Source organism: Histoplasma capsulatum (assembly GCF_000150115.1).
Source record: "Histoplasma capsulatum G186AR genomic scaffold supercont2.10, whole genome shotgun sequence".
NCBI classification, from domain to species: Eukaryota; Fungi; Ascomycota; class Eurotiomycetes; order Onygenales; family Ajellomycetaceae; genus Histoplasma; species Histoplasma capsulatum.
The window spans coordinates 1064365-1077330 of NW_025544810.1; the positions used below are offsets into that span (position 1 = coordinate 1064365).

Here is a 12966-nt window from a genome sequence, read left to right on the forward strand (position 1 = left end):
TTTTTTAAATATCATTGAGGCTGATTCTTCGGCCTTTTCTTCTTTTCATTTGCAGTCTATTTATTTAGTCCCTGTAGTTAGTTGAGGAGTAGTAGTAAGTCGTCTTGAGGAGTGAAGAAATATCGGAATGCAAGTTAGCGACAGTGTGACGAAGGCCCCCACTCACCCGAGGCTAGACGATTACTACAGGGGATGAACGGGGGATGTCTATACAATATCATAAGCTAGGGAGTTCAGATCTTACGAATAATGAAGGATACCTTGCAAATATTGAACGTAATACAAGGGTCCATTAGGATGTTTAAGCTAATCCATCTTGGAGCTTACACAACTTGGAAGCTTGAGAGTGGAAACCAAACAACTCAATTATATTTCCCTATATACATCCGGCTTTAAGAGAACTTAATTGCACATGTTTGCTTCCTCCCTCCCTGTTAAAAGTGAAAGATAGCAACATGTGGCACATGTACTCCGTGCCGCAGAGTCATCCATGATGCTTAGTTATGATGATCATTAGTTACATTCCAAGAAAGAAAACGACTGTGAGGTATAAATATTGTCATGGATAGCATATAAACATAACCTTTTACTTTGTAAAAAGCTGAGGCGGTGAGAAATGTTCCCCACCCCCGGCAATCCACATTGGGAACGGAATGATAATTAATATCAACCAACTTATATGGGTCTTTTATCAAAATATCCGAGACACAGAGCAAGGCCCACATTACAGCTTACACAACAACATGGCTGGCGATAGAATACAATAAATGGATAATGAGATGACAGCAATTCGCCCAGAGAACTAACGTGAAGATCAGTTGAGGTCCGGAAAACTGCGCTGAAACAAATCCCGATTTGCAAACGCTGATCAAACCCTCTTCCCTGATCTTTGCGCTTGGAAACGCAAAAGAAAATCATGGAAAGATGGGAAGTAAGGCAGCAAACCGAAACGTCATAATTCGTTGAGCATTGGGGTAACGGCGGAGGAGCTGGGAATACAAAATCCACTATTTCGGGTTTCTTTTTTTTTTTTTTTTTTTCAAAAAGAAACAAATCTTTTATCCCTCCCCCTTCTTCTCTCTCACGAGAGGTCCGTTCTGGAATCCGGCAAGGCTGACCTAAGAGGGTTTTGGCAGAGCAGGAAAAAGAAAAAACGGGGTATGCGTTTCTGAAACATGAAACTGAAACGCAGAGCAATAATAATAGTGCAGTCCGTAGTGGGAATTGCAGACCTTGTTTCTTTCATGCGCGAACCATTCCTTCTTCGGCTCTCAATGAAAGCCACACTCCCGGCTAATTCGTGGAGGGGCAAGAAATTTTGGGTTTACTTTTTCTATTTTTTTCTATTTTTTCCTCCTCCTTTTTTTTTCCCCATACGGAGAACCGATCTGATTTCGAGCCACCCGGGGAGGGTGTATTTAATTACGAAGGGACAAGCTGGACGAATGCGTTGTGGGAAATTATATAGAGGACGTGTTATGATTGACCTTCATTATCTAGACCCCCTCTAATCAGCTCTCCGTGAACAGGTGAACGGAATTTCGCAGAGCGTGAACATGGACGACCTGGCGCCTTCTTCTTCTTATTATTATTCTGTTGTTGAATGGTGTGTCTCTCCGTGGGAGCTTGTCGGATTCCTCCCACTTTTCCTCCACAAGAGGCAGAACCGGTGGGCGGCTAAAAATAGAACAGCTATGACCGCAGCCAGCGCCGCCAAGCCTGGGTTAGCTTCTGGGTGAGGTGGAGAGCGGTGATTGGCCACCGAGAAATCGTTCCGGCGGCTACGAAGCTCCGGGGTCTGATTGGCTGGAAGATGCCAGTTCTGTCAGACCACTGAGACCCGTGGACTGATCATTCAATGGATTTCTAGATGCTTCCTGATCGTATCGGTATTTGCTTCGGTAGATATAGATAGTAAAATAAAATCTGTTTTCTGGGGATGTTGTGACTGATCCAGCCTGATTCCCTGGGTTCTTCCCTGGATTCTGTGCATTTGGACGACTGAGGGAATTCGCACCAGGACAGGGTACTACGTTGCTGGCTGCGCACGTGATGGTAGCGGCCAGGGCAGCCCTGCTGTAATTTACCCGCGGCTGACAATACCAGATCTAGTGCTCTGGGGCAGGGATCCGGTCCAGGTATTGGTCTGGTAACAACGTGCGGCTTGGAAACATGAGGTATGGAACCCCGCCCAGACCCGCCAGAGCGGGCTGTGGTTGGCTCTGTGCAGCAATGGGTCCTGCTCCATCCGTCCAAAGGTTACCCTTCGCTGTCTAGCACCACGTATTATAATATACGGTATCGGCGGTACGATGGAACTTCTCTCCTTCCATCTTTCTCGCTCCCTCGTCTCCTCTCTTCTTCTCCTCCACAACAACATCATCACCAACCATCACCACCACCACCACCATCACCATCATCCTCCTCCTCCTCCTCCTCCTGCTTCTCTACACACTTTCTCTTCTCTTCTCGTCGCCCCCTTTTCTCCCAGACACTGGCTGTTTGGCCTCCCCCATTGACACTCCTTCGTTTCTTCCAAGCATTCCCTCACTTTCACCCGCCAGCCTTACTCTAAGCTTGCGTGCCTCCTCCCTTTGATCTGCCTCTCCTTGTGTCTCTCTCCTCGACGCTCCGCTGCTTATTTTCATCCTATCCTTTTACTTTACTTTCTTTCCTTTCATCTGACTTTACCGGCTCCCCATCCTGTTTCGAGTCTTTCCCGGGCGGAAACGACTTGTCCCGAGGTTTATATCGCGACCCTTTCGGCAATTCGACTATTCAGCAATCCATCCTGGATATCCCTTCAAGTCGCTTGAATCCAACCCCCCTGATTTCTGTCAAGCAAGCCGCTATCCGTCCCGATTCAGAAGCTCAGAACGGGTGCCCTCCTGGAAAGTTGTTTACTTGATTTGTAACTGAAGAGAGCAAGGGCAAAATTTTAAACGACACACATTGACAACCCATATACACAACATAGCCTAATGGCATATCTGGATCCGCTGCTAGTCTGAGTTAAGTTGTGTGATTGCTACTTAGCTGGTGAGAGGAGGGAAAAGGTGGTTTACTGGGGTTTTGCGTCTGTTAGGATAATAAATAGAATACACTGTAAGTCAGGGTCTCTGGTTATTCTCCCTGTCTGTCTGTCATTTTGGTTTTGTCGTAGCCCTTCTCCGCATATCGGCTGGTTCATGGATTGTTGTTGTCTTTCCCGTTTTCTTTGGTGCCCTTCGGCGCTATGATCCAGCTTTATCTCCTCTCTTTTGTTTCAAACGGTTTCCGTGGTGATCAGGGGTTGCATCGACGGCCGTGTCATGTCAGACTCAAACCGTTTCTGCTTTTCTCTCTCTCAACCTGAATCCCTTCAATGTCCTGCTACCCGCATACTCGACTCCCTCCCGCGATGGTCTCAGTTACAAACCACTCAATTTCCCCGGCCATCATGTCTTCGAGCCACCATACTCTGACTCCCAATTCTAACAAGTGCCTGAAAAGGGCGTTTGCGCAGGTGGCAGGTCCAAAAGCCGTTTATTTTCATGACGTCCAATACGACATCCATAATACCGCTATGTCTGTACAGATGCTGAATGAGCACAACAACTGCGCACCGATTGCGTCTACAAATCGCAGATCTAGATCTCTCTCACGATCGGAAATATCTGCCCAACTAGCATCTTCGCCCCTGTCTCCTCCATTTCCGTCTTTCATGTCTACAATCGCTACTGCCACTACTGTTGCAGATGGATCAACTGGTTATTACAATGAGGGAAGTGAAAAAAGTCGCTTAGCGCCCAAGATTCTCCTCGATGCTGGAGGTTCGATGGCGTCAACATCAACTGAATCAGCCTCAGCCACTTCCACCGCCCCAGTCAAGCCTTCAGCGATAGTGCATGGTCTCAGCCATCCCCGAAGCACTAGCTCAACAGCTCTCAATCCTCCGCAGATGCCTTACCAATATCTACCGCAGCGAAAACTTATCCATCGCGTCTGAATCTACCGACTCTTCGCCTACTACCACCATCTCCACCTTTGATTCTCCGGTCATTCAAGACACTTCTCCAAGCTCTTCACCTGAATCACCATCTTCTGTTACGCCGCTTCAATCCCTTAAACTCATGTCGCGGATTACGAATGGCGATCGACCGGCTGCCCAGTTAAGGACAGAGTCGCGTTTCAAGCCAAACCAATCATTCTCTACTTACCTTCGTCAGCCGGAGTCTCCAACAAGAAAAGCTCGTAATTTAAAAAATTTATCGCTCAAATTACCTACTATCTCGTCTCACCAAACAATAGCCACGGCTCCAATCAGAGAAAAAACACCTAATGTCTCAGCTCCCGCTTCTCCGATACAGTCTAACACTAGATGTTTACGACGCAAACCCCCGAATCTTACAATAAAAACGCCATCATTTGACCGATCCTTTTCGAACATTTCAGAGGCTGTTCCTCCCACTCCTAACACCCGACCGGCTCTTCGGCATATCGAGTCGTCACCGTCTCTCAACTCCATACTCTCTCCAACTACGTCAACTAAGCCTTCTCTTGCTCTTCCAGGTTCATTGTTCCAGTCTGCAAAACGGCCCATGCCAGGCGCTTGGGAGGATCGTGTGGCACCGGACCGACCATCTCCTTCAGCTCAACACGTTTTTTCGGGCAGGGATGCCTTGCATGAGCTTGTTGAGGAAGAGGATAACCTAGTTTCGCGCGAGTCATGCAATGGTAGTGATAAAGGTTATCCAGATGGACCAATTTTAATATATGATAGCGGACTCTATCTTTACCTAGAGCCAAGCAGTGAAGAGGCCTCAAAATTTGACGTGGTTATTAATGTTGCAAAGGAGGTTGCAAATCCATTCATAAGTGCTGAGCAAAGGCAGGATACCGTTGTCTCGGTATGGAAAGCTACATTACCCGATGTGCAACGACAATCGGTGGTGGAACCTGATACTGCACTTTCGGAAATTTCTTTCAAATCTGCCTTCGAATTTCAGCCTGTAGGAACGGAGTCGCCCACGACTCCAAAGCGCCGCGCCCCTACGCCCGAGTACATACATGTGCCGTGGGATCACAATTCAGAAATACTCGATGACCTTTATCCGCTTTGCGAGGTTATCGATAAGAGGATTTCGCAAGGAAAGAGAGTATTGATCCATTGCCAACTTGGCGTCAGCAGATCTGCATCACTGGTTATTGCATATGGCCTATACAAAAATCCAGATAAGGATTTCAACGCCATGTACAGCATTGTAAAGGGTAGAAGTTGCTGGGTTGGGCCCAATATGAGTTTAATCTACCAACTTACCGATTTCCGGACACGAGTTCAGCAACGGGGACCTTCCAGATCTCCCCCGGCTGAATGGTTTGATGGATCTCTAGATGCGAAAGTTAGCACCACATCAAAAGGCCAAGGTAACTCCTCGACCTCGAAAACCGCCCGTCCCCCAGTCCCTCTGTTCGACACAGCCGTAGGCGATTCAAAATACTCCAATGCACCCACGTTAGCAAACCCTTTTAACTGGACCAGCCCGCAAACATCGTCGTCAAACTCAACAGTATCATCGTCACCAGCAACCAGCCAACAGCGCCGGAACCTTCCACCACGTCCCCTCCCTCTCCGTGAAAAATACCAAACAATACACTCCCTTCGCCGTCCCCGCCACGACAACTCCGCCGTCCCTTCCCATCGCACCTTATCCCGTACCGCTGTCCACCAAATGGACTTGGTCATGCAAGACGTACCGGCAACGCCATCCGTCCTTTCGCCCCGTGCTGCTGAGTTCTGGACAACCCCATTCTCTCACCTCCGCACTGTCGCTGGTGATCTTGCCTGTCGTCTCGACAAAAATATCGATACCAATACAACTAATAGCGGTAATGGCAATCGTATGTCGATAGAGTCTATATCCTCCGTCGTCCGCGCATGTCCCCCGGTGCCACCTGGTGCAGCGGACCCGCGATCGCCCCCACAGCAACGGCGGGAGCGGGTCATTATGAGAAATATTGATGAATTTCTTTGATACCTGATTTTTCGTTTGTATTTTTTCCTTGAATTTGTGTGGTTGCTATCTTGTTAGTTCTGTAAAAGAAAAATGGATGGACATGGGGAAGATGGGGTAGAGAAATAGCGGTAATCCTCACCCCTCTTGGTTATTACCTTTTCGCCTCCATTCATTTTTTATTTTGTAATTTTCTGTTTCTTTCTTTTTTTCGCGATAATTTCTGTTGGGCAATGGAAACGATGCCTGCAAAGCGAGGAATGGCGTTTTTTTTTTTTGTTTTTTGGAGGGAATTTTTCTGTGTTTGTCTCTCTTTCTGGATCATTTGATACAACCATCTGGGACTCGCTTGGTCATTTCTTTTGTTTCCGCCGGGGAATATATATATATATATATATATACATATATAATGAGGGAATCCATAAATTATTATTATATAATTTTGGCTGATGGGTGCGGGATGAACGAATTTTTTGGTCTTTTCCCCTGTCCTTCTACTCACTATATTTTGCATGTCTGTGGTATGTTTTGCAGCGAATTTCGTTATCATCCTTGTTCTCTCATTTGGGTTTTTCCTTGTCTTGTCCTCATTTTTTCTTTGATTTTGTTGCAGTGAGAATAAATGAATATCCCTGATATTTCACTCTTGATTTCTTTTCTTCTTGCTTTTTATTAAAATAAAAGAGGAAAGGGTAGGGAAGGAAAGGAAAAGAAAAGCTTTGCCTGTCGGAATCAAATGAGATGAAATGAGATGACTATGACTAGATGAAGATAAAAAGTGAATCACTACTGAGATATCGCAGCTATTATAACTGAATTCAAAGGCATATATTCTTTGTATAGTGAGTGACCTGTGTCTTTGTGATGTGATAATTGTAATTCTTCTCTTGCTCCATTCACATCTACTACTTCCTGCCACTTTTCATTTTTCCAAATGTTTCATCTCAAGACCTTACTCCTTTTGTTTCTTTTTCCTTTCTTTCTCCCTCCTTTCTACAATAGCTTTCTCCTTTCTTGATTTTAGTTTTCCATTTATCTTTCATTTTCCCGGAATAAAAGTCGATTCGGGGAAAATATGACGATGAGAATTAAAGAGCTAGCTAGGTTGCATATCTGCAAGTACTAACGAGTGGTTTTTTTGGAAGATGCTACTAGTTAACTGGAAGGGGGTTAAGCTTATTCCAGTATATGATGAAACTGTAAATATTCATTGTGCGTTTGTGCGTTATTTTTTTATACGTTTACAGTTTCATGATAATCCTTTGTTTCATTGAGAGGCACAAGAATCGAATGAGGAGGTTTCAGGCCTCGTCTCGTTTCAGGGGTATGGAGGAGGAGGAGGAGGAGGAGGAGGAGGAGGAGGAGGAGCGTGAAACAGGTTTCGGGGTAGGTTCAAAGAAGGGGGTTTTGAAATCAAGCCATCTCTTATGAATTGAATGTTCTGTGTGATTTCAACTAGGTCTACGCATGGACAATGGAGAGCGACAGTGGGAGAAAGGGACAAAAAAGGGGGAGGGGAGGACGGGGAGATATTTTAAGAGGGGTCGCGCTGCTCGCTACATGTAGAGTACATTCGTAAATTGGATGAACTACAGTCCATTCGGCACAGGGAGTTGATTAATCTTCTAAAGATACTTCCCCACAACTTCCCTGAGCACTTCATGATCCAACGCCTTAACTTTCATCTCCCCAGGCCCCTCCATATCCTCCGCGCCCACCAGCGCATTATAGATCGCCTCCTCCGTCGCATCCGCCGCTCCCTCAAAGAGCGCATTGATAGACACATCTTGTACAACGCTCACTTTTTGCTCCACAGCGACCGCCCAGCTGGACGTAGAAGGGTCACGAGCAATCTTCTCTGCCGTGCTGAAGGCGATGAAGATGTCTCCAGAGCTATTGGCTCCCCAACCGCCCACGCGCGACAGACCCACTGTCGCTCGCTTGGCTAGGCGTTGGAGCTGTGTGGGATGTAGGGGCGCATCCGTGGCGAGGACGACAATGATGCTACCATCTTTCATCGGGCTTTTTCTCTCTTCTTCCTCCTTTGCAGCCTCGTGTGAGCCCGCTGATATAGCCGCCTCTGCCTCCCGCTCCTCAATGATCCTCCCAAGCGGCACTCCGCCGATCCGCAAGTCGCGCTTCTTCCCATAATTCGCCTGTACGAGCGCAGCAACTGTGTACTGCACCCCAACCCCAAACTCCTTCCCTTCGATAACTCGACTCGCACTCCCCGTACCCCCCTTGTAGCCATGGCAACACATCCCCGTCCCACCCCCAGTATTCCCCTCGGGAACTCTCTCCCCACCCCGGGCCCGCTCAATCCCCTTGACCACCATCTCCGGCGTAACAGCCATAGCCCCAATATCGTTCAGGTGAGAATCGCACGTCTCCGCGATGACCGGCAGGAGAAACCAATCCACCAGCCCGGTCCGCTTATTAGCATACTCACGAACCGCATACTCGTAGACGCCGCTGTAACACGCACCCACGGAGAAGGAGTTGGTGATGATGATGGGCGAGTTGAGCAGACCCGTTTCGTCCAGCCAGTGCGAGCCGGTCATTTCACCGGAGCCATTGAAGCGGAAGTACCCCGCGTAGCAGGCCCAGTCGAACCAGTCGCGGCGGGGGAGGATGGTTGTAACGCCTGTGTTTATGGGGTGGCGGATGCCGGGGCTTGTGGAGGGGTGGAGCTTGATGGATTCCGTGTGTACGAGCACGCCGGGGACGTCCGTTAGGGAGTTTAGGGGCCCCGCGGGGTGCCGGCCGATTTTGAGGGTGGGGAGGAGGTCGCGTATTCGGGGCCGGGAGCTGGCTTCGTTCCCGGTGTCTGCCGCCATGCTCTAGTTACTGGTATTGTTGGAAAAAGGAGAGGTTAAAGAGGTTCATATGCAGATTTCTAACTTGGTATCACTGATTTTGACGAAGGGTAAAAGTAGGTATTTTATAACCAGTCTGCAGAATAGCTCCGGCCTCCGTAACGGTTGGCCCACCTTTCAAAGCATTCATGGTCAAGGATCGGTTTGGATTGAGCATGAGTCATCGATCCACTTTTCTCTCATATCTCAAATGTGCTTAGGGAGCAGCAAGTTTGTGATTTGCAACGAGAGTAGCATGGTAGCCATAATCCTGGGCAGTCTATCTTTCTATCCCAGGCCAGTCAGGGGTCTTAGGCAGAATGATTATCTGATTCTGCACTGTGGAGGGAATAAAGAATAATGGTTGTCTTAGCCACACATCAGTTCAATAAGAACTTGAATTTATATGTGGTAATTTGAAATCTCCTTCTAAATATGTATATTTTAAGAGGGTTGATTTTCAGAAATGAAGCCCCTAGACTAACTGTGTATACTATGTAGTTGGCTTGTGAGCCTTAGCCATGGCTAACCCAACAGCGTCCGATAGGGCCGCCATCGCCTGCACTTTAACCAAGAAATAGCTAAAAGCCCCACTCAAGCCACTCCGAGAACTGCCAACCCCGAAACCTAAAAGCTGCCGTCGATTGATTGTTGGTGGGGTCAACGAAGTATGGCGAGAAAAATCCCGTTGCTTGCGAAAATATCCCCGTCTCAACAATCACATAACATGATATCAGTTCCAGCTCAAACAGGAGGTGTTGATGATCATCCACCACACCTGGAACCAAGCCAATTGGGCACGAGGGAATAGTAAGTAGGCGCGGATTTTCATTTCACTTTTTTTTTTTTTTTTTTTTTTTTTTTTTTTGGGAGGGGGTTGGGTTTCTGCCATCAAGACCCAAGCCCTTTCTCCCCTCGAAATCGCCTATAATGCTGGCGCAGTGGAAGTTTTCCTACCAGGCAGCGAGAGAACAGTCGCTGACATGAATTGCAATTCCTTTGTAACACGGACATAGCTGGGAATCATTTTACGAGAACTCTCTATCCCACCTCTCCTGGAAGCGACGTGCGGGGCGCAAGTACGGTAACCGAGACGGAGACGGGGACGCCAACGGAAGAGCCAAAGAAGAAGAAGAAGAAGAAGACGAAGAAAGAGAGGGAGAATGTGACGAAGGTAATGACAGCGATGAAGATGGAGGTGAAGATGGAGAAGACGACGACGACGACAGCGACCCCGGTACATCCTGGTTCGCGGAACACAACGCCCCCGAAAAGGTCTTGAGATTCCTCACCTCCGAATCTTTCCCGCTAGCCCCCTGTAGTACTCATAATGATGGCAACAAGAATAATAATACGCAACCGCAACCGCAACCGCAACCGCAACCCACCATCCTCGACCTCGGAACAGGCAATGGCAGCATGCTCGCCCTCCTCCGCGACGAGGGAGGCTTCACTGGCGGCCAGATGGTCGGAGTTGATTATTCGCCCAAGAGCATCGAGTTGGCGAGGCGGTTACACCGTGGCTCTGCCGGGCGGGGTAGGGACGGGGAAGGAGACGGGTACGGGGGCGGGGACAGGATCGGGGCGGATACTACTACAACTGCTACATCTACTATCCGCTTCGAGGTGTGGGACGTCTTTGACAAGCGGGCTGTGGAGGAGTTAGATTGGTTCCCTGTCGCGCGGGGTGGATTCGACATCGTCCTGGACAAGGGGACGTTCGATGCCATTTCGCTCTCTGCAGAGGAGATAGCGGTGGATGTGCGTACGGTGGGGGGACCGGGGGAGAAAAGGGGGGAGGAGGAGAATGTGGACACGAAAGAGTCCCGGGTGGTGCAGAGGATGTGTGAGCGGTATCCGGAGATCGTGAGGGGGTTGGTACGAAGGGAGGGGTTTTTGGTTGTGACGAGTTGTAATTGGACCGAGGAGGAGTTGATTAAGTGGTTCACTAGGAGGGAGGCGGGAGAGAACGAAGGCGGGGATAGGCTGGTGGTATGGGACCGGGTTGAGTATCCTAAGTTCCGTTTTGGGGGCCAGGAGGGCCAGGGAGTGTGTACGGTTTGCTTTAGAAGGGTGAGCGGGAGCTGACATTGGCGGGTTTCTCAGAAGGATTTCAACGCCTGCGGGATGTTGCGTTGTGGAAACAGAGGATAAATAAACATGAACGATACGGACATGAAATTCATGAGCAGATCTATGATACTGTACGGCTCTTGACATAAAATCGAAATATTACCATCATGTAGAGGCCATGAAATGTGTTTTATATTCAAGACTCAAGGCACTAGCTATTTAAACCCTTCCTCAAGAACGCGACAACACACCATCTCGCCCTATTCTCTGGACCCTCTCCTGGGCGTACAGGCATCCACTCCCTCGTAACCACTCCCTCCTCACTGGTGGCATTGACGTCTCGTTCCCATATCTGCTCCACAAGCAATCCCATGGCCACTGCCGTCTCAAAGAATGATGCAACAATCTCCCTTCCAGTATGGAATCCGGCAACCACCCAAGCTACTCCTCCGCGAGCTGCTCCATTGCTTCCATCTCCATCTGGCAACGAAGGCGGTGAAGGCGGTGATGGTGGCGCAAGAAACCACAATAGGCTCCGTATCAGATTCTCATGTTGATCTCTCATCCATAGACAATCCGCCGCAATTATCCGGGTGTACGACCCTTGGTTCTCTACAGCGGATATTGAAGCAGCCTGTGTCTCTGGGTTCTGGGTTCTGCTTTCCTGGGAAGATACTGCATCAGAACCTAACACGCCCCATTCGTGCGATTGCACGAATATCCTGGACTGCAGGTGTAAGGGGATATTATTGGCGATGTTTGCTTGGATGGTACCGTAGAGGGCGGGAGATGAGGGGTGGTCTGTTATGGTGACTTGGGCGGCACCGGCGAGAGCGCTTATGAGTGACGGGAGGGCGGCACCTAGTATTGCATTGAGCATGCTGGCTTTTCAGTTAGGGGTTTTGTGAAGAATTGGAATTCATTTGGGATAAATCTGGGGAAAGGGGAAAGGGAAAAGGGGGTGGGATTTGAATATGGAATATGGAAGTTTCCGCTGCTCTTTTCCAATATTACTATCATTGTATCACATATGGAAAAAGCGAACATGGAATAAAAGTAAATTTATACATAGCATATATATATATATATATATATATAAACCTGGTGTTATTCCAACAGAGCAGCAGAATGGGATAATGGGATCCAAAAATGATGAATTAAATGGAAGAAAAAACATAATTCGAATGAAGATAGGCATTTACCTCCCCCTGAAAGCCCTAAGAACAGAGATTTACACCAAGGGAAAAATGAAATAAAATAAAATTCAAATTCAAACATAACTTACCTGCACCAAGCTCCAAAACCTTTTCCCCCTTCACACTCCAGAGCAAATCCTTCTCCTCGCCAGCACCATCTCCAGCCAGATGCCTCACCGCACGCTCTATCCCGTCCGCAACAACTAGCCCACCACCCCACAAATAATGCGCAAAGAGTCGTCTTCCTCCCTCAACGCCTTCTTCCATATCGGGTCTTTCCTCCTCCACCACCACCTCCTCCTCACTTCCCTTGGGATAACCAGGAACCATAACGGTCACATCGCCCCACGCGCCTGAGGTATACAGAACCGTTTTGCCTGGGTCCCCGAGGCACAATGGCGCTTCGTCGGGGTAGAGGTGTGGGAGAAAGCTTGTGAGAATGTCCTCAGCGTCGTCAGCGGAGGCGGGAGAGCATGTCTGGGCATCTTCGACGGTCAAGATAGCGGTGGTTGCGGGGAGGTCATGGCTGTGCAGGGGTTTAACGCGAGCGGGGAGCATCGCGTGGTGTTTGCGGGTATTTGTATTTGGGACATTTGACTTGGATGAAAGGGCGCCTGGATTTCTAGTTGGGCAACATGATTGCTGGTATCGAGCAGCAGGAGAAATGAAGGAGGAATGAGTGAGTGAGTGAGTGACTGGGTGAGGGGGAGATCTGATAAGAATGGGCAAACGTTATCTGATGACGCTAAGTCTCTCAGAGCGGAGACTTTCGTATAACCAACTAACCTCCTGTATTTTGTAAACCCGAATCCAGCCCTGCCCTGCTCGCATAATCGCACGTCACCTCTT

At 48.5% G+C, this 12966-nt stretch overlaps 5 protein-coding genes across 5 annotated transcripts; 3 read left to right on the forward strand and 2 right to left on the reverse strand.

The window, feature by feature from the left end:
• Positions 1-3439: 3439 nt before the first annotated feature.
• HCBG_07013 (uncharacterized protein) lies at positions 3440-3988 on the forward strand (the record flags this gene model as incomplete). The annotated part of the gene is made up of 1 exon (XM_045434062.1): positions 3440-3988. One exon carries the CDS (start codon positions 3440-3442, stop codon positions 3986-3988), a length of 549 nt encoding a protein of 182 aa, XP_045285543.1.
• A 124-nt stretch (positions 3989-4112) lies between these two features.
• HCBG_07014 (tyrosine-protein phosphatase MSG5) lies at positions 4113-6014 on the forward strand (the record flags this gene model as incomplete). Its single annotated transcript, XM_045434063.1, has 1 exon — positions 4113-6014. The coding sequence occupies one exon, from the start codon at positions 4113-4115 to the stop codon at positions 6012-6014; it is 1902 nt and encodes a 633-aa protein (XP_045285544.1).
• A 1604-nt stretch (positions 6015-7618) lies between these two features.
• Positions 7619-8830, reverse strand: HCBG_07015 (peptidase family T4; the record flags this gene model as incomplete). Its single annotated transcript, XM_045434064.1, has 1 exon — positions 7619-8830. The coding sequence occupies one exon, from the start codon at positions 8828-8830 to the stop codon at positions 7619-7621; it is 1212 nt and encodes a 403-aa protein (XP_045285545.1).
• Positions 8831-9518: 688 nt separating this feature from the next.
• HCBG_07016 (uncharacterized protein) lies at positions 9519-10833 on the forward strand (the record flags this gene model as incomplete). Its single annotated transcript, XM_045434065.1, has 3 exons — positions 9519-9658; positions 9865-10726; positions 10801-10833. 3 exons carry the CDS (start codon positions 9519-9521, stop codon positions 10831-10833), a joined length of 1035 nt encoding a protein of 344 aa, XP_045285546.1.
• A 291-nt stretch (positions 10834-11124) lies between these two features.
• Positions 11125-12675, reverse strand: HCBG_07017 (uncharacterized protein; the record flags this gene model as incomplete). The annotated part of the gene is made up of 3 exons (XM_045434066.1): positions 11125-11136; positions 11211-11782; positions 12207-12675. The coding sequence occupies 3 exons, from the start codon at positions 12673-12675 to the stop codon at positions 11125-11127; spliced, it is 1053 nt and encodes a 350-aa protein (XP_045285547.1).
• Positions 12676-12966: the final 291 nt, after the last annotated feature.